Genomic DNA, 21,731 nt, shown 5'->3' with positions numbered 1-21,731 from the left:
CGCGTTATGGTTGCCATATTGTTTGTGGTATCTGTTACATTTTTCCTACATCACTAATTTTCGTATCAGAGCTAGAAGCATGGGAAAACTTGAAATATGAGAAATTTACTTCTTATCATACTAGAATTTGTGTTTGGTGGTGAGCAATCAGCAATTTTGTTATAATTTATGAAGCAGTCATTAAACGATTCACATATACACAGCTATCTGTAATAGCTATTATCATTATCTTTAGTTTATAGGGCCATTTTCTTCCTGTTTCACTGACAACTTTGCTTCTCATAAAAGATCAAACAACCTTTAATTTTTCTTAATGAATCTCTTGTCAGTCAGTATCCTTTGCTGGTTTACGTACTTTGCCTTTAAGAAAAGCTTGGCTTGGATTAAATTGTGCAGACGCAGTTTCCTCTTCTGAATGCGAGACGCTTTATTCCTTTTGCTACTGTGATCTACTTTTATGAGACATAGTCCATACTGTTACAAAAGGAAAGCATTCATTAATTCAGTTGAAAAGTTATTGTAGTTGTAATTTGATGAAGTGTGTTTGCTGATTAACCACATAATAAGGCTTAGTTTTTTCAATAAATACCGCCACATTTGGTTGACTGAAATTCGTACATCTTTTGGTTGTGCAGGCTGAATTTAATTTTTGTAGTGATCCAAATATTGCTGCATGGCACTTCTACATCTAGATTTTTTTTTATTACACTATAACTGTGTACAATATTAAGAGTACATGTTGAAGCAGTTGCTGTTATTCTCGTACATTGGACAAAATTTAAACTTAGATGATTTGTGGCTATGTTGTTGTTGTTGTTGTTGTTGTGGTCTTCAGTCCTGAGACTGGTTTGACGCAGCTCCCCAAGCTACCCTATCCTGTGCAAGTTTCTTCATCTCCCAGTACCTACTGCAACCTACATCCCTCTGAATCTGCTTAGTGTATTCATCTCTTCATCTCCCTCTACAATTTTTACCCTCCACGCTGCCCTCCAATGCTAAATTTGTGATTCCTTGATGCCTCAGAACATGTCCTACCAACCGGTCTCTTCTTCTCGTCAAGTTGTGCCACAAACTCCTCTTCTCCCCAATTCTATTCAATACCTCCTCATTAGTTATGTGATCTACCCATCTAATCTTCAGCAAACTTCTGTAGCACCACATTTCGAAAGCTTCTATTCTCTTCTTGTCCAAATTATTTATCGTCCATGTTTCGCTTCCATATATGGCAACACTCCATACAAATACTTTCAGAAATGACTTCCTGATACTTAAATCTATACTCGATGTTAACAAATTTTTCTTCTTCAGAAACGATTTCCTTGCCATTGCCAGTCTACATTTTATATCCTCTCTACTTCGACCATCATCAGTTATTTTACTCCCTAAATAGCAAAACTCCTTTACTACTTTAAGTGTCTCATTTCCTAATCTAATTCCCTCAGCATCACCCGACTTAATTCGACTACATTCCATTATCCTCCTTTTGCTTTTGTTGATGTTCATCTTATATCCTCCTTTCAAGACAGTGTCCATTCCGTTCAACTGCTGTTCCAAGTCCTTTGCCGTCTCTGACAGAATTACAATGTCATCGGCGAACCTCAGAGTTTCTATTTCTTCTCCATGGATTTTAATTTGTACTACGAATTTTTCTTTTGTTTCCTTTACTGCTTGCTCAATATACAGATTGAATAATATTGAGGAGAGGCTACAACCCTGTCTCACTCCCTTCCCGAGCACTGCTTCCCTTTCATGCCCCTCGACTCTTATAACTGCCATCTGGTTTCTGTACAAATTGTAAATAGCTATTCGCTCCCTGTATTTTACCCCTGCCACCTTCAGAATTTGAAAGAGCGTATTCCAGTCAACATTGTCAAAAGCTTTCTCTAAGTCTACAAATGCTAGAAATGTAGGTTTGCCTTTCCTTAATCTAGCTTCTAAGAGGTCGTAGGGTCAGTATTGCCTCATGTGTCCCAACATTTCTACGGAATCCAAACTGATCTTCCCCGATGTTGGCTTCTACCAGTTTTTCCATTTGTCTGTAAAGAATTCGTGTTAGTATTTTGCAGCTGTGACTTATTAAACTGATAGTTCGGTAATTTTCACATCTGTCAACACCTGCTTTCTTTGGGACTGGAATTATTATATTCTTCTTGAAGTCTGAGGGTACTTCGCCTGTCTCATACATCTTCCTCACCAGATGGTAGAGTTTTGTCAGGACTGGCTCTCCCAAGGCCGTCAGTAGTTCTAATGGAATGTTGTCTACTCCCGGGGCCTTGTTTTGGCTCAGGTCTTTCAGTGCTCTGTCAAACTCTTCATGCAGTATCGTATCTCCCATTTCATCTTCATCTACATCCTCTTCCATTTCTATAATATTGTCCTCAAGTACATCGCCCTTGTATAGACTTTCTATATACTCCTTCCATCTTTCTGCTTTCCCTTCTTTGGTTAGAACTGGGTTTCCATTTGAGCTCTTGATATTCATACAAGTGGTTCTCTTTTCTCCAAAGGTCTCTTTAATTTTCCTTCAGGCAGTATCTATCTTACCCCTAGTGAGATAAGCCTCTACATCCTTACATTTGTCCTCTAGCCATCCCTGCTTAGCCATTTTGCACTTCCTGTCGATCTCGTTTTTGAGACATTTGTATTCCTTTTTGCCTGCTTCATTTACTGCATTTTTATATTTTCTCCTTTCATCAATTAAATTCAATATTTCTTCTGTTACCCAAGGATTTCTACTAGCCCTCGTCTTTTTACCTACTTGATCTACTGCCTTCACTACTTCATCCCTCAAAGCTACCCATTCTTCTTTTACTGTATTTCTTTCCCCCATTCCTGTCAATTGTTCCCTTATGCTCTCCCTGAATCTCTGTACAACCTCTGGTTTAGTCAGTTTATCCAGGTCCCATCTCCTTAAATTCCCACCTTTTTGCAGTTTCTTCAATTTTAATCTGCAGTTCATAACCAATAGATTGTGGTCAGAGTCCACATCTGCCCCTGGAAATGTCTTACAATTTAAAAACTGGTTCCTAAACCTCTGTCTTACCATTATATAATAATATTATATAATCTATTTGTGGCTATATTGTTTCTTAAAAGTGAAGCAAATTTGTCATCATCTTTGTATATCTGTGTTGAAGTCAGCACATACAAATGCTTTCTTCTGCAGTTTTTCTGTTTTTGATTTATGTATCAATGTTTCAAATTTACGTATGAATACAGAGCTTTAATGGTACCAGGGATGCAATACACACTGAGATTAACATCATATTCTTTTAAGTTCTTTAAGACAACTTTCAGATGTAAGAAGTTCTTGGCTAAAATTCTGTCACATTATTGGGAAATGAAGTGGTAGGCAAGAGCCTCCATACCTGGTAGCTCTATAAAAAGTGGTAGTAAGTTTGTAGCCCATAAGTTTGAGGAGATTAATGATTTCAGTGGGAAGTCAATGTTCACTTAGACATGTATATGGTTTCATACTTTCTAACAGAATTTGCATATCATAAAAACTGCTAGTCATTCCTCCAAATGGACCTCCAGTGTTCAAGTGCATAATGAAATTACTGCTGAGCACAGTATTTACCCGAGTATAAGACGACCCTCAGTATAATACTACGCCAGTAGCATACGCAGTATTGCTACTCAAAACACCTGAGTACGCCACTGACCTCCATCTAGATTTTCTGCATCTTTTTCAGAAATGAATACTATTTTTGAGAATTTGTCCAGTTTTAAAGTGAGTTCAATTCCGAGTGCAAGTGGATTCGAGTAAACTGTGCTCTACATGTTCCTCACCGCACTCATCCAAGTTCTCAGCCTAGCTATGTCACTGTTCTCCCTCCAACTTCCCACAGTGCTGTGCTTGAGCAACAGTGATACATGGATGACAATATCTTCTAGGGTGCAGCTCATGTGTAAGAACAGCAACTAATACATAATTAAAAGATCATAATCATATTCATTCCTTTTCCGGAACTTTCACTCATCCCGCAGTCTAGTGGCATCCGTTCGTACTATCTCCACAATGGGTCTTTCCACTGTAATTTATTCTTGCGACAATTCCTGTCAATTTCGTATGATTTATTTTGTTTGTTAGACATTTGATTCTGGATTAATTTTCTGTCTCATTTCGTCTGAATGTCACTATCTTGTTCTAAAACCAATTAAAAGCTGGTAACAATTTTCTCTAGTATTCTAATACATGTACAGTGACGGAAGTTTTCATTTGCAACCCATTTTGTAAATCATTAGTTTTTCATAACCAAACAAAATATTGATTTGTGTTCAGAATTCAGTAAAGGTTTTTGAAGGGCAAGATTTATGCCTTTGAATGTTATCTTTACTTAAAAAGCAGTATAAATGTATGTGAATGGTATCCACACATGTTCATGCAAACCAGTTCAAATACAACAAAAGTTTATAAGTTTATATTATTTCCTGCTGTGTTTCACAAAATTGTTAATTTTTAAGCAGAGTGTTAGATTGTAGCAGTGGCTAGTTCGTAGTTCTCACATATTCCTTGCACTAGTGCTATGAGGTAAATTTCTCATGATTGTTCAAGCGAGGTCGACACATTATCAAGTGTGTCAGCATTAAATCTCTAGCCTATTTGAACGCAATTATTGTGTGATATGTCCTACCATTTGGAATTGTTCAAAATAAATTTGTACAAAACCTCAATAGCCAAAGCTTCATCTGTAAATGTAAGACAAATGCTATTAATATATTGAGCAGTGTAAAAATGTTGACCTCGGCAGCAATAGTTTAATCTGTGAATATAAGACTTCCTCATATTTTTCGAATGATACATTTTGGGAGAAAAACCTCGTCTGATAATTGGGTAAATATGGTACATTAGCAGGTAATACATCTTTAAAACTAGTTTGATGATGTATTGGATAATTGTTCTGGATTGTTAATACTTGCCAGATATGGTTGGAACTGGCTCCTTCCACTAGTTTCCACTGCTTTCACACTTTATTTAAAGAGCTTTTTTTGTATTTGATGCAAGTCTCTTATTAATAGATCAATTTAGATGTGGTCCATGCACTGTGAAACTAATTTTTTTTTTATCTGTTGGTGTCAGGAAGTCTAAAGTTTTGTAAACTTGGAACAGAAGTGTTTTAATTTTCATTCATTCACCCAGTTTCATTATTCAGGCAATTCAGTCTTCCAGATAAAATCTCATCAGTAAATTTGTCAATATCAAATTTGTAGTCAACAGCAGTTGCAAGATAACAAGCTCATTCCCCCCTCCCCCTTCATAGCTGACACACTCGTGATATCTTTAGCAGAGTCTGATACCAAGTTTGAAAAATTGTGCAGGTAGCTGTCTCTAAATATTTGAACTTTTGATTCCACAGAATCAAAAGTGTGGTTACACAACTGTTCTTTACACAGTTTTTGTATCCGTTTTTAGATGATTTTTAACAAATCAAGGCCATTTTCTAAATGCTCTGCTACAGACTTTTCACTGATTAAAATTTGGATATTTGTAGGGCATTATTTCTCTTCTCCATTTGTTGCATATTTTTCTGAATTGTCTTTCTGTATTTCTTCAGACCCAACGCTTTTCTTGATGCACATGATCTAAATGCTGCAAAATACTTAATTTTGTCCACTTCTGTTTCCAAGAATTTTACATTAGTTTTGTAGGTGAGGACTTCTCACATGTAATGCTTCTGTCACTTTGCAATGTTCGACTTTGAGTCCTGGTCTCTGATAGTGTTTAAATCGTTTTTTTACATGTTTCTGTTACACAAGCATCAGACAACCATGATTAGTTCATAGTTATCAATTTTATATTTATTTTGGACCAGTTTTTATAACAAAACTTACAATTATTACCACTATTTACCTCACTTTTGTTGGTGCAGTTGACGGACACCTACTAATGCGATCTGTGCCATCTTAAAAAAGTATGTATGTTCCTTCTGCCAAAGAGAATCATTTCCTGAATTAATATTCTCTGTGGCTTCTTTTCACATCCTTCATGTGCTGTGAGGCAGAGAACTGAATAATGTGACATTCTTTTTGGGCACATAACCAACAGTTGTCTAATTGTCCTCAAAACAACATGTGGAGAATAAAACTTCTGTGGATTTGGAAGCTTTCATTTCTTGTTGAATTTCCATGTTCTTTTGTCTCAAAATTCCCATTGCTGTACATCGTTCTTCAAATGACAGAAAACTTGTGAAATCATTATCCATTGTAATATTTGTTGAGGTTCCATCCAACATCTTCGTTAAGTGTCTATACTGTAGTGGAAGCAACACTGATTTATTTTGTCTGATCCAAAAAATACATTCATTTCCTGAGACATAATATTCTGTAAGTTCTTTTTTCTAGATCCCACCCTCCCTCCCCCTCCACCCCCGTTGCACTCCCTCCCTCCCCCTCCACCCCCGTTGCACTCACTCCCTCCCTCCCCCTCCACCCCCGTTGCACTGCCTCCCTCCCCCTCCACCCCCCCCCCCCCAATGAACCATGGACCTTGCCAATGTGGGGTGGCTTTCATGCCCTAACAATATAGACAGCTGTACCTTAGATGCAACCACAACAACACAAGGCTGGCTGTGAAGAGGTCAGACAAACAAGTGTTACCTGAAGAGGGGAAGCAGCCTTTCCCGTACTTGCAGCGTTGCAGGGGCAGCAGTATGAATGATTCTCTAATCTGGCCATGTAATATCAGCCAACATGACATCACTGTGCTGGTACTGTGAATAATGGCTGAAAGTGAAGGGCAACTACAACCATTAACTTTTCCTGAGGGCATGGTGCTCTACTCTGTGGCTGGACAAGAAGAGAAGAATTTGAAATGTAGTGCTATGGGGGGGAATGCCAAAGATTAGATGGATAGATCATGCAAGTAATGAGGAAGTACTGAATAGAATTGATAAGAGAAGAAATTTGTGGCTTAACTTTACTAAAAGAAGGGATTAATTGATAGAACCCATTCTGAGACATCAAGGAATAGTTGGTTTATTACTGGAGGGAAGTGGAGGGTGGCGGGAGTGTAAAATTTGTAGATAAACACCAACAGATGAATACAGAAAGCAGGTTCAGATGGATGTAGGTTGCTGTTGGTATTCATAGATGAAGAGACTTGCACAGAACTTGCACAGCAGAGTGGCGCGGAAGAGTTGAATCAGACCAGTCTTCAGACTCTGTTAAGACTCCAACAAGAACACAGCTAGCAATGTGCTTACCTTCGAAATTACTACTATGCACTATTTCCTGTAACATTCTTTGCAGGGTCAAATGTTCTGTACGTTCTTAGAGTGACATTTACACTACGTCTTACTGGTTCAGCTGGAATGTTCAGATATTGTGCACTTGAATTCGGCTGCATGGTGACAGTGTTTTACTGCACTGAATTCAATCACAACCAATAAAGAAATCAGCACTTCTGTAGTCTATCTTAACTTGAAATGCTAAAAGATGCATATTAATTATCCTATGGACCATGAGTATCTGAATCACTGTCCATCTTCCTGATGGAAAATGAGCTTAATCTTCAAGCCTTTGGGAATTGCTGAGTCAAAGTTCTAATCACTTGTGCTGACATCAGATTATGTTATTTTGCTTCTAACAGAGAATACAGAATATATGCTGTAAGTAAAGGACAGAAGTATCTTACATAATAAAACAAACTCATGTCCACTTTAAACAATTTTGAAGAAAGAAATACCTTACCTTCCAAAAGAAAACTCAGTTGTAGCTTTTGCAGTATTACTGAATATTCAGTAATGACAGTGTGCCAAACTGTTAATTGTTGTCTGTAATCTTGCCAACATATTATGTCATTCAGACCAAAGATAAACTATTTGAAACACGACTTGTTTGCTAAGACATATAAAAGGCACCTGCCATCCATTAGATGTTCAGGATTACAAATTAATAAAGAAAAATAAATTTGTTTTACTTGCACCAATGAACTTTTCTTTAAAGAAGATACTTAGGTGCATGTACTGCAACTTTACATTTGTGTTGCTGACATATTCTGTTTTCTGTTTTAGGTGAAACTGGCTCAGCATACGTACTCAAATCTGTTTGGGACCTTCCTCTGCAATACAGCTCAAGAACGGGAAAAAGCAAATGTATACGGCAGAACTTTCTCAGTTTGGAAATTTTTAAAATCTCCAAACTTTAGAAACCATCTGTACACGAGAAAAGATGAGGTTAGTAACTTGTTAGTGGAGTTCGTTTGTTGAATAATGTTGTACCTCTGTTGCATACTATAGTGCAAGAAGCTTTATAAAAAATGTTTAGTGAACAGTGACCCACTTTCAGTGTTACGTCTAAGTGTAACAGCTTAGATCTACATATTGTAAGTGTATAATGTTTGAAAGAACACTTCACATCGTTGTTGGTCAAGCTGTCATGTAGCTGCTGCATTTAAAAGCACTGTGAGGTAACTTCAGCAATTGTGATCAGTTATTTGCCCCGCAGCATCACATACGTTACTATAGTACAGAGGACTAGGCGAGTGAACATCCTGTTTTGCAGATGAAATGTTTTTCAAATACAATGATTATGTTGTAGGAACACGTAGTTCATTCCTGGATCATGTGCACATCAGCTAAACGGACAGATTAGTTCCATTGTGGAAGGTGATTATGAGATATAGTTGAGATTGACGGCACCCGCTTTGTACAAGGAACCATCTGACTGGCTAAGTATCGTTCGCACCCCCAGAAAACATTGTTACAGTGAGAGTTGCTTTCGAGCCAAAATCAGGCTGATCAGTTCATTGGCATTTGCTAGCTCTTAATGTATTGTACAAAAAATCTGCAACAGATTTTGAATTTGATTAAGAAGTGATACAGAGAAGAAGTGAGATGCAGCTGGTCAGCAGTTATTTTCCAAAGATCTGGAGGTGCACAAAATAATGTGTTCAAAACTTCTGGAGGTGATAGACACTCAACCAGCTTTTCTCAGCAATTCTGTGTTGACTGATAAGATTTATTTTCTTTCAAAGGTCTATATAAACAAAGAACATTTTAGGTACTGTGTGCTTAGCTTTTGTTACTAGCTTCCAGAATAGCCACTTCGTAGCATAACAGTTGCTACGTAGTGGAGTGACACTCTTGTGCTTGTTTTCTTCTGTAAGAATGGCAACTGGAGTGCCGGGCCCACGTTCGTATTAAATTGATCATATCCACTCTTTAAACACTTTAAACCATCTTTGAGCTTTGCGGTAGGGAAGAGCAGAATCTCAATAGTCCTCCTGCAACATTACATAGGCCTAAGCTGAAGATTTGTTTAGATGAAAGCAGAATTTCTAAGCCGCATATTGTTCAGCGCGCATCTCCTCCATTGTTGCAGTAGGTGATTCTGAATGTATTTCAGGTTGCTCGCCTTCCACAGATGTAAAACAGGAGTGCTGACAATGAAATTAGTAAGGCACGTTTTGTAGTGTAACATGAGATTTTCTGAAAAAGTGTGCTCCACTATTATCCTCCTAGGCCAACAAAAGTTGTTTGTGGAAGTTGAAAACATATTCGAGTAGTTATTAATAGTGGAATGTGTACGCATTTTTTGGATTTATGTGCAGATATGGAGGGAGAAAGTGAATTAACAAGACATGATGACAAAGAAGTGATTTTACCGGCAATGGAAAAGTCTTTTTACACTTTGCTGTAGCGGCCTGGGGATGCTGTGGACTCCAGAGAAGAGGTCTGGAGAACAATGGTTTCACACCAGAACAAAAGAAGCTTGCTAAAGTAATCTCTGACTTACTTACATACCATCTATATGTCATGCAATGAAGAGATTAGCTATGAGCACGTTCTAATAAGTCATGTGTCCACTCTGCGTTGCAACGAGTTATGAGAATAGTTAAATACAGATGAGTTCCTTAAATGATGGTTACATGATTTTGTGGCGAGTTACTAGAGACCCTCTGAAGATGGAGATGAAATTTACCAGTTAAAATTAAGGGCATTGCTTACCAGGACTACAGCACCAAGACAATACGTGAAGGTGACCCACAGTATTGAATAAGGTACCTCTTACTACGAACAGCATCAGGGTGATGTATTGTATGTGATGTTTTGTGGAGCTGTTACACCACAAAAGCCCTCAAAAAACACTAGCGTTTGTTACAATTTAAGGTAGTAAAATGTCATGAGATTAAATTCTGGCATGAGAAACTTTGACCATTAAAAATTATGATCCTTCTTTATTGAACAGCCCTCGTATAATGCTTAAAATGGGCTCTTTATGATGAACTCTGTGCATTGTTAAGAGAAAAGAAATGAATGTCTCGATAATATTTCATGTAACTATTTTAATGCTGCCTCTCAAAGTGGGTGTGGTCAATGGACTGGTTTCATATTTGGGAAGAGCGGGTTTCAAATTCGTATTTGGCAATGCAGATTTAAGTTTTTTTACAGTTTTCCTTAATCATTCCAAAACATGCTCAGATCTAGTGGTAAGCAGTATCTTTTTACAGCAGGTAATGATTTTCCCCTGACTGTAAATATTGTCTTCACAATATCGGACAGTGAAGTACAGCAACTTGTGTGACGGAAATTATATTACAGACTATTTACAATGAAATATGTAGGAGAAAATGTTGTGTAAAGCTGTCGTCAAAATGTCTAAAAGGTAATATAACAACCCTGCCTATTATTCTTGCTCCACTCAGTTGTACAGTGATAAGCTTAAGCTCAGTTACACTTACACTAGTATACTACTTGTTTTAAGGAGCTCTAGGATATGATTGATCCAGTTTAATTTCTAATCAGTACATACTCCTAATTATTGTTTCCTGTCTGTACCTGTGGTGTACCAATTACAAAGAAATGTATTTACACATTTGCAGCCACTGTGGCCATCTTTCAGTGTGCGGGACCTAGTTTTGTGGAGTGAGGTGTATCTTGGTACATCAGAGTCCACAGCCACACCTCATGCAGGATCTGAAGCTACCTCAACAAGTGTACCACTTTCTGGGGGAATGATTGTGGGAGCAGACGTAACGAGCCAAGGTGACAGTGGACATTCATCGGGAGCCAACTCGGGAGTGCCTACTTCTCCTCTTCCAAAAACACGTTCTTACGGGGACTTGATGGTAGCTGCAGACCACCGTTCCCAGAGACGTTCCAGTGACCCCAGTATTGCTGTTGATCTCTTGTGAGTCAGTTTCAATTTTACTTCCTACTTCTCACCAATGCTTTGTGACATTCAAACAGTGGTGGTGTGAATGCTTTATTTATTTACTGTTTTAATATTAAAATAACAAAGACAAAATAATTTTATTTTTAGATGATGACATTGGAGCTTTTTTTAAACTTACAGTAGTATGTTTCATTTTCCCCAGGAAACTAGAAGGACTGAATGATGCGGTAACTGCAGAAGATGTCTCGGCTGCCGCCGTGTCAAAAACTGACAACAGACAGAAGCAGATAATTATGCACGACTTGTGTCTGGGAGATGAAGACTCTTCGGACAGCACTTCGGACCCGGGTTTCATCGATGCACCACGTGCAGCTTTTGATGACGAGGATGATGAAAATGAAGAATCTACAACAGAGTCCAGATCTGAGGCAACGGTTAGTAATGCTCGTTCAGTTTTCTCATCTCTTCTTACAAGGAGACTAGCAAGATGTAAAAAGCTGTGGTATTTATTACTTTTAAGAAATTTCAATTTTAATCTAAAGTTGTCAGGAGGTTCGGTGGTTCATCCGTGGGGACATCAAATGTATTGCAATCCCCACCCCCACCCCCTACCCATTTCTATATTATTTTTGCAAATAGTCTTATCAAAATCATTAGATACTGCAACATCACTTAAACATGATAAGACTGTTCTCTGAATTTGTACAGAAGACAACAAAGTCCACACTTAGTTGATGGATTACAAAAGCTTCAATATGTATTTGAGCAAACTGTTGGTTTAATTGTTAATTCCATTGTTAATGTCTCATGAGCCTTTTTCTTATTTTCCGATAGTATTTATTTACTAAACATTTGTTGATATGTTTTTGGTTACAACTGCATCAACATACTGCGTGACAGTGAACATCGTTCATTATACTGTCTTAGTGTGCACTGGACTCCTATATTCCTTCCAAAAGTACAAATCTGCGGTAACTACTGTCCATCTTCTGACTGGTTTGGAGTGGCCCCCACAACTTCCTCTCCTCTGCCTACACCTACTTCTCTGAGTAGCACTTGCATCCAATACCATCAATTATTTGCTGGTTGTATTCCAAACTCTGTTGTCCCCTACAGTTTTCAACCTCTACAGATCCCCACCAATAGCATGGAAATTATTCCCTGATGTCATAGCACATGTTCCACCATCTTGTCAGTGTTTTCCATGTGTTCCTTTCGTCAATGACTCTGTGGAGAACCGCCCATTCAACCTAATTTTCAACATTTGTCTTTAGTATCACATTTCAAACAATTCAGTTCTCTTCTTTTCTGGTTTTCCCACTGTCCACTATTCACTACCATACAATGCTGTGCTCTAAAAGTACATTCTCAGAAATTTCTTCCGCAGATTAAGACCAGTGTTTGATACCAGTAGACAACTTTTCACCAGGAATGTCCTCTTCACAAGTGCCAGTCTACTTTTTGTTTCCTCTTTGCTCCATCTGTCATGTGTTATTTTGCTTCCAAGGTAGCCAAGTTCCTTCACTTCAGCCACATCTTGGTCACCAATTTTGAAGTTAAGTTTATTGCTAATCTCATTTGTTCTACTCATTATTTACCGTGGCTCAATCTTATCTGCTCATTAAACTAACCATTCCATTCAACAGGTTCACTCTCACAAAGGATAGCCATGTTATAAGTTAATCTTATCATCATTATCCTTTCACCCTTAACTTTAATCCCACTCCTAAATCTTTGTTATTTTGATCAATGCTGCTTCAGTGTACAGATGGCACAATAGTGGCAAAAGACTGCATCCATGACTTGGGTGCTTTTCAATCTGAGCACTTCATTCCCGGTCTTCCATTCTTATTGTTCTGCTCGGTTATCATACTTGGTCTCAAATTTATTCTCACTGTTGACAAAGAGAAGGCACTATTGTACTAATGCAGCGTGGTGGACAGCGACACGGGACTTATTTGACAGTACAGACATTACACTGTCGTATCTGTGTATGACTTTGAGTGGAGTGCAAACAACTTGCCTATTTAATGCCTTGAACAAGTCAGAACACTGTTTATGGGAAGTGTTGCCCATCTGCTTTCAAGAAATCTGCTGCAGAAAGTCAACGTTTGCAGGTGCAAGCATATGCAGAACATCCTCTGTCAGAAACAGCATACAGAGATTGGTTTTGGTGATTTAAAGACAACTGTTTTGCTTTGAGTGGCAAAATGCATCCTGGTCGCTGTGGTATACCATGAACTGATGCAGCTGGTTCAGACAGTGGATGCTGGGTTCCACAGTGCTCAGATACTCAGTTTGAATCGTGCGCTTAAAAACAATCGTCTACAATATGCTCAGAGATGTCACAAAAGTCATTCGCTTCATGACAGTGCCAGTCTGCGTATTGCGAACTGAGGGAGGGAAACCTGCAAGAGACATCGATAGTACGTCTAGTCTCGCACGCCATATTCACAGGGCATTGACACTTCCAGTTACCATTTGTTTCGGTCTGCGCAGCATGGGCTTTCTAAACAGCACTTCGCATCTATTAACAATCTCTGGTTTTCTAATGCGACACTAACGCTAGATATTTTTGGAGAGAGAATGAAATACGCCATTGTCAAAACCTTTTGTAAGAAAGTTGACAAGAGAGATGCCAATAACTACCGACCTGTTTCACTGCTGACATTTTCAAAAATTTTTAAGTCAGTGATGTATTCTAGGACAGTCTCTCACATGAGCAGCTATAACATCCTCAGCAAATCACTGTTTGGGTTTCAGTAGAATTGCTGTGTTGAGAATGCCTTTTACATGTTCACTCACCAAATTTTACAAGCATTAAATAATATAATAGTGGCAGTTGGCATTTCCTGTGATCTGTCTGAGGCATTTGACTGTATGAATCGCTGTATTCACCTAGATAAATTGGAGTTTCATGGGATTGATGGTATAGCAGGTCCACTATTGTTCCTGACATGTGTAAACAATCCTCTGTCTAATATACAACAAGCAGAATCAGGTCTTTTTGCAGATGACACTAGTGTTGTAGTCAATCCAAGCATACATACAGAAACAGAAGATTTTTTTTTCCATGTCATCAGTTTTCTGACTGTTTTAATGCAGTGTGCTACAAATTTCTCTCCTGTGCCACCCTCTTCATCTCATTGTAGCACTTGCAACCTGCATCCTGAATTATTTGCTGGATGTATTCCAATCTCTGTCTTCCTCTACAGTTTCTGTTCTATACAGCTCCCTCTAGTAGAATGGACATCATTCCCTGATTTCTTAACAGATGTCCCATCATCCTGTCCCTTCTCCATGTCAGTGTTTTCCACATATTCCTTTCCTCTCCGATTCTGTCCAGAACATCCTCATTCCTTACCTTATCAGTCCATCTAATTTTCAACATTTGTCTTTAGCACCACATCTCAGATACTTTGATTTTCTCCTGTTCCGGTTTTCCCACATCCATGTTTCACTACCATACAAGGCTGTACTCCAAATGTACCTTCTTAGAAAATTCTTCCTCAAATTAAGGAGTATATTGTATATTAAATCTTAAATAGTGTTCGTAAAACTATCATTGACTGAAACTTCCTGGCAGATTAAAACTGTGTGCCCGACCGAGACTCGAACTCGGGACCTTTGCCTTTCGCGGGCAAGTGCTCTACCAACTGAGCTACCGAAGCACGACTCACGCCCGGTACCCACAGCTTTACTTCTGCCAGTACCTCGTCTCCTACCTTCCAAACTTTACAGAAGCTCTCCTGCGAAACTTGCAGAACTAGCACTCCTGAAAGAAAGGATATTGCGGAGACATGGCTTAGCCACAGCCTGGGGGATGTTTCCAGAATGAGATTTTCACTCTGCAGCGGAGTGTGCGCTGATATGAAACTTCCTGGCAGATTAAAACTGTGTGCCCGACCGAGACTCGAACTCGGGACCTTTGCCTTTCGCGGGCAAGTGCGGTAGAGCACTTGCCCGCGAAAGGCAAAGGTCCCGAGTTCGAGTCTCGGTCGGGCACACAGTTTTAATCTGCCAGGAAGTTTCATATCAGCGCACACTCCGCTGCAGAGTGAAAATCTCATTCTATCATTGACTGGTTTTCTGTGAGTAGTCTCACCCTCAATTTTAAAAAGATGCATCATATTCAGTTCTGCACATCTAAGGGTACTACACCAATGATAAGTAACATGTGGCAAGGGAATAAAAAGGATGGAAACTTCAGAATTCATAGGGGTCCATATTGACAAGAACTTAAATTGGAAAAAAAACATGTTTTGGAACTCTTAAAACAACTTAGTTCAGCCACATTTGCTCTTAGAAATATTGTAAATCCTGGAGACAGACACAGCAATGAGTTGGCATTTTTTGCATATTTTCATTCAATGTCATAAGGGATAAAGTTCTGGAGTAACTCTTCTTGAAGAAAGTTAGTTTTCATTGCTTAAAATAAATAAATAAATAAATAGGCACTGCAAGAGTAATGAGGTGTGGATACCCATGATCATCTTGTAGACATATGTATAAAGAGTTGGGCATCCTGAGGCTGCTTCACAATGTGTTTATTCAACAATTGTTTACATAACTACATTACCAGAAGAATAAATGATATACATTAGCACAAAAAGGGATGCATAATGTTGTAACAAATGTTTGTGATAATTTACTAAGGAATATAAAATGTCAGACAGACAGCAAAGTAAAATTTGAAATCAACCTAAGAAAGTTTTTCCTTGACAGCTTCTTCTATTCCATAGAATAATTTCTATTAGTGTAATCTGTAAAAGGTGGTGGGTAGAAATTACTAACACACATCTGTAGATAATATTATTATTATTATATATAAATTTTTATTTTTATTATTATTTTTTTTTCCCCAGCATGTAACCATATTTACAAATTAAGTTGTGATGTGTACGTAAAATGATTTGTTCAACATTATTACGATTTATCATACAAATGGTCGATGAATTTGAAACAAACTAACTACCGTATTTACTCGAATCTAAGCCGCACCTGAAAAATGAGACTCGAAATCAAGGGAAAAAAATTTTCCCGAATCTAAGCCGCATCTGAAATTTGAGACTCGAAATTAAAGGGAGAGAAAAGTTTTAGGCCACACCTCCAAATCGAAACAAAGTTGGTCCATTGTAATATGAGACACAATTTAGGTGGAATGAATGACGATACAGCTACAGTAGTTTGGTTCAAGTCATAAGCTTAGCAGTTCAGCTTTACCAGGTAGCCATTGCTATGCGTCAGGCGCTCCGTCCGTATTTATATGGGAACCCTTCCTTTTTCACGTGCTTCGTCTGGTTTGAATGGATTGCTTATTTTTCTTTGATCTGATAAGTGTCGTTCTCTTTGTTATAGGTGTTTACGTCACTCTAAGCTGAAAATGCATTATTGTACTGTGTCATGCATTGTTTATCGCATTCTGATAATGTGTGTTTATGACCTGTCACCGCTTGCGGCATGGCTTGCTTCTGTGCGCGCTACCGCCGCTTACGATAAAAAAAGAGAGGAATTGTCTCATTAGTGAAACAATGGCAAGAGACTGCTATTTGTTGTTACTTACACTGCTGCTTTCTTTGATAATGATCAACAAGAACCAAATAATAGACTGCGTATGATAGAAGATGTTCTGAACGAGAGTTTAGATAAAATTTTTTGCCATTTGAAAATCTTTGCAGACGCCTCTTTTGTTCATTACATTCTGCACAGAAATTAGAGTCATCTTAGATTTAAAAATCTAGTCAATTGCCGTGTTTCATTTCTGACTGTATCGCTATTAGGCATAAGAATAATATGAATATAAACATGACATGATATGTATATTCTTCCACATTTGCTGTTGTCTCACACTAGTTTTGTAGTTTATTGGGCAGACAGCATTTAAATGAGATAGCAGCACACACGAAAGAATACATGGCAAAATGTTTATATTCGTATTATTCTTATGGTGAAGAGAATACTGCATGTGATTCACAATTCATAAAAGTTCCTATTACCAACCATCTCTTCTCACAGGTAGGAAAAAATTCAGAGCATATTGGCCATATTGACAAACACATCCCAAACAGTCTTGCCAGTCGGATTTTCATAGTACATCGAAATGCTGCTACATTCGAAGATGAATAATACAGAATTTGTATTTACTTCGTTGGATAATGTATGAAAATGCAGTGGTCGAAACTCGGGGTGGAGAAAAAAAGCTCGTCTTCCACCTTTTTTTCTTTTAATTTATTTACTGGCTCAGAGGTTATGGCACCAGTATTTATCTTTGTGCCTGCAAAGCATGCCTGTGTAGCACTACATATATTCGACGGCAGAAGTTAGTTGTGGCGGCACCTACCAACATTTTTCAGAACTTCTGCTTACTTTGCACTCGATTCTAAGCTGCAGGCGGTTTTTTGGATTACAAAAACCGGAAAAAAAGTGCGGCTTAGATTCGAGTAAATACGGTAACTAACTAACTTGCTACACGAGTGCATCACCTTAAAAGAACCTCAATTCTTTTTCATCCGTACCCATTTGGTACCCGAAAATTGGGAAAAGGTTTTAGCTGCTAAGGGCACTACTTTCAATAAATTATCATTCTTTTAAAATAAAAATTTATTTTGTGTCCAACAAACAGTGAGAGTTAATTCAAGTACCCGGTAAATTTTGTGTGTTACTTGTCTTTCCCTAAACTTATACCTATTCTCTTTAGCCTTTCAAACATCTTGCACCATTTCACATTGTCAAACACTTTTTGTCAGTTCACAAATCCTGTAAACATGCCTTTGATTTGCCTTAAGTCTTGTTTCTGTTATCAAGTGTAGTGTTATTACTGCCCTGTGGTGTTGCCTTTACTTTTCCTGCAACCCCACTGATCGTCTGTTATATCCTCTTTTTTTTCCAGTTTTCTATATATTATTCTGCAGAGTTCCCATTAGTTTTTAAGTAATACTTCTACTAACTGAGAAAGTTTGTTATGTTCCAACTCTGAATTGCTGCTTCTCAGTTAAAGGGTTAGATAAAACTGTGTATATTAAATATAAGGGGCAATCAGATAAAAAAAGTCTACTAGTTCAAAAATAATCACCATGACTGTTAATACAGTCACCACAGTGTGTGACAAAATGATCAGTGCATTCACAGAAAAGTGTCTGTGGTTGCCTAAGGAATGAGAATTGTACCCAGGCATGCGCCTCTTCATGCTAAGGAAATTGACAGGTACAGATATCTTTCTTCAGGGCTCTAGAAGTACGGAAATTGCGTGCAGAGAGATCGGGACTGTATTAAATTAATAAATAAATGTAAGGTGCGAAGAGAGTGATAGAAATAAGGCTGAGGACATTTTTGGAGAAGATAAAAGTGAATTAGACACCAGAAGTTACCTAAAATTATGGGATTCAGATGCTACGGAGGAGGGAATCAAATCAGCTGGGGTGATAGGAAGGTTGCATCCCAAAAGCTGAACAACAGTTCAGCCATCTGGTATGACATGTTGTCTCCAGATTATCTCTCCCCCTCCCCTCTCCTATTCCCCCTCCCCATCCACACGACGCAGAAGCTACTACTGATCAAACTCTGAATCTCCAAATTTGTTGTTCTTGTTTTTGTGGTCTTCAGTCCTGAGACTGGTTTGATGCAGCTCTCCCTGCTACTCTATCCCGTGCAAGCTGCTTCATCTCCCAGTACCTAATGCAACGTACATCCTTCTGAATCTGCTTAGTGTATTCATCTCTTGGCCTTCCTCTACAATTTTTACCCTCTGCACTGCCCTCCAATACTAAATTGGTGATCCCTTGATGCCTCAGAACACGTCCTACGTGCCAATCCCTTCTTCTAGGAGTTGTGCCACAAACTCCTCTTCTCCCCAATCCTATTCAATACCTCCTCATTAGTTATGTGATCTACCCATCTAATCTTCACCATTCTTCTGTAGCACCACATTCAAAAGCCTCTATTCTCTTCTTGTCCAAACTATTTATCGTCCATGTTTCACTTCCATACATGGCTACACTCCCTGCAAATACTTACAGAAACGACTTCCTGACACTTAAATCTATATTCGATGTTAACGAATTTCTCTTCTTCAGAAACGCTTTCCTTGCCATTGCCAGTCTACATTTTATATCCTCTCTACTTCGACCATCATCAATTATTTTGCTCCCCAAATAGCAAAACTCCTTTACTACTTTAAGTGTCTCATTTCCTAACATAATTTCATCAGCATCCCCCGACTTAGTTCGATTACATTCCAGTATCCTCATTTTGCTTTTGTTGATGTTCAACTTATATCCTCCTTTCAAGACACTGTCCATTCCGTTCGACTGCTCTTCCAAGTCCTTTGCTGTCTCTGACAGAATCACAATGTCATCGGCGAACTTCAAAGTTTTTATTTCTTTACCATGGATTTTTAATACCTTCTCCAAATTTTTCTTCTGTTTCCTTTACTGCTTGCTCAATATACAGATTGAATAACATCAGGGAGAGGCTACAACCCTGTCTCATTACCTTCCCAACCACTGCTTGCTTTTCATGTCCCTTGACTCTGATAACTGCCATCTGTTTTCTGTACAAATTATAAATAGTCTTTCGCTCCCTGTATTTTACCCCTGCCACCTTTAGAATTTGAAACAGAGTATTCCAGTCAACACTGTCAAAAGCTTTCTCTAAGTCTACAAATGCTAGAAACGTAGGTTTGCCTTTCCTTAATCTTTCTTCTAAGGTAAGTCGTAAGGTCAGTATTGCCTCACGTGTTCCAATATTTCTACGGAATCCAAACTGATCTTCCCCGAGGTCTGCTTCTACCAGTTTTTTCATTCGTCTGTAAAGAATTCGTGTTAGTATTTTGCAGCTGTGACTTATTAAACTGATAGTTCGGTAATTTTCACATCTGTCAACACCTGCTTTCTTTGGGACTGGAATTATTATATTTTTCTTGAAGTCTGAGGGTACTTTGCCTGTCTCATACATCTTGCTCGCCAGATGGTAGAGTTTTATCAGGACTGGCTCTCCCAAGGTTGTCAGTAATTCTAATGGAATGTTGTCAAACTCTTCACGCAGTATCGTATCTCCCATTTCATCTTCATCTACATCCTCTTCCATTTCCATAATATTGTCCTCAAGTACATCGCCCTTGTATAGACCATCCATGTACTCCTTCCACCTGTCTGCTTTCCCTTCTTTGCTTAGAACTGGGTTTCCTTCTGAGCTCTTGATATTCATACAAGTGGTTCTCTTTTCACCAACGGTCTCTTTAATTCTCCTGTAGGCAGTACCTATCTTACCCCTAGTGAGATAAGCGTCTACATCCTTACATTTATCCTCTAACCATCCCTGCTTAGCCATTTTGCACTTCCTGTCGATCTCATTTTTGCGACGTTTGTATTCCTTTTTGCCTACTTCATTTATTGCATTTTTATATTTTCTCCTTTCATCAGTTAAATTCAATATTTCTTCTGTTACCCAAGGATTTCTACTAGCCCTCATCTTTTTACCTACTTGATCCTCTGCTGCCTTCACTAATTCATCCCTCAAAGCTACCCATACTACTTCTACTGTATTGCTTGTATGATCTCTATTTCTGTAAAAGTTTTTTCTAATTATGTCATAACTTGTCTTACAGGTTTAAATTATATATTGTGCTGTGTGTCAACTTTACTTTTGGCTTACACATGCTGACTCATTTTATAAGTCATCGACATACAAGTTGTGATCAAAAAGTAATGAGAATTTGCAATTTGAAGGCCTTTATACATATGATTTTCAATTTTTTTTTTCTTTTTTAATCTTGTTGGTGCACGTTTTCCTGATGTATCTTTGCACTTTCAGCTGCTTTGAATATTTAATTTATTGTTGACAGTTGAAAAGTTTATTAGTGCTTTTGAGTGATCTGCAAATTTTTACTTCTGAGAAAGACAGATAAAAGAATACGCATTCAATTTTGCTTGAAAATGGAATTAAATGCAGCAACACATTTAAAATGTTGACTGTGGCTTTTGGAGAATCTGATATGAATAAGACGGGGTTCAGAGGGGTATAAACGATTAGAGAGGGTCAAGAAGGCAGTGAAGATGACGACCACCCTGGACACCCTAGCACGTTGATAACTGACAACAATTTGGAACAACTAAAGAAAATGATTCTGGAAAATCAGTTAATCACCATCAGAGAGATTGCTGATGGTGTTGGAATGTCTTTTGGCTCATACCAAGCAGTTTTTTCAGATGTTTTGGAGGTGAAATATGTAGCAGCGAAGTTTGTTAAAAAATTATTGAGTTTCAGCCATAAACAACGTTAGATAGACTTCACTCAGGAATTGCTGAATTAAGTGTACAATGATCCAAAACTTCCAAAGAAAATTATAACACGTGACAAAATACGAGTATATGGGTATGAAATCGAAACTAAGGGCCAGTTGCCCCAGTGGATACTGCCCGAATAACCAAGACCGAAAAAAAGTTTGACAAGTTCAATCACGTGTGAAGAAGACTAGAATTGTCACATAACCACTCGTGGAAATTGCCTCATGATAATGCTCCCAGTCACACCTGAATTGTTGTTCATTTTTTTACAAAAAACAAAACTTTTATGATACTTGAGCCACCGTATTCGCCGAACATAGCCCATTATGA

At 38.2% G+C, this 21,731-nt stretch overlaps 1 protein-coding gene across 5 annotated transcripts in view; it reads left to right on the top strand.

Moving 5' to 3' along the window:
* The window catches only part of LOC124544671 (myotubularin-related protein 3), a 185,196-nt gene that overhangs the window by 65,435 nt on the left and 98,030 nt on the right, over window positions 1-21,731 (top strand). For all 5 annotated transcript variants that reach the window (XM_047123292.1, XM_047123295.1, XM_047123291.1 and 2 more), the window contains exons 8-10: window positions 8,016-8,177; window positions 10,826-11,133; window positions 11,321-11,552. In XM_047123292.1, the coding sequence (XP_046979248.1) occupies window positions 8,016-8,177; window positions 10,826-11,133; window positions 11,321-11,552 (702 nt within the window). The remainder of the gene's footprint in view (window positions 1-8,015; window positions 8,178-10,825; window positions 11,134-11,320; window positions 11,553-21,731) is intronic.

This window comes from Schistocerca americana, chromosome 8 (assembly GCF_021461395.2).
Source record: "Schistocerca americana isolate TAMUIC-IGC-003095 chromosome 8, iqSchAmer2.1, whole genome shotgun sequence".
Classification (NCBI taxonomy): Eukaryota; Metazoa; Arthropoda; class Insecta; order Orthoptera; family Acrididae; genus Schistocerca; species Schistocerca americana.
Note: the sequence above shows the minus strand (reverse complement) of the source record. Positions and strands in the feature narration are given on the sequence as shown.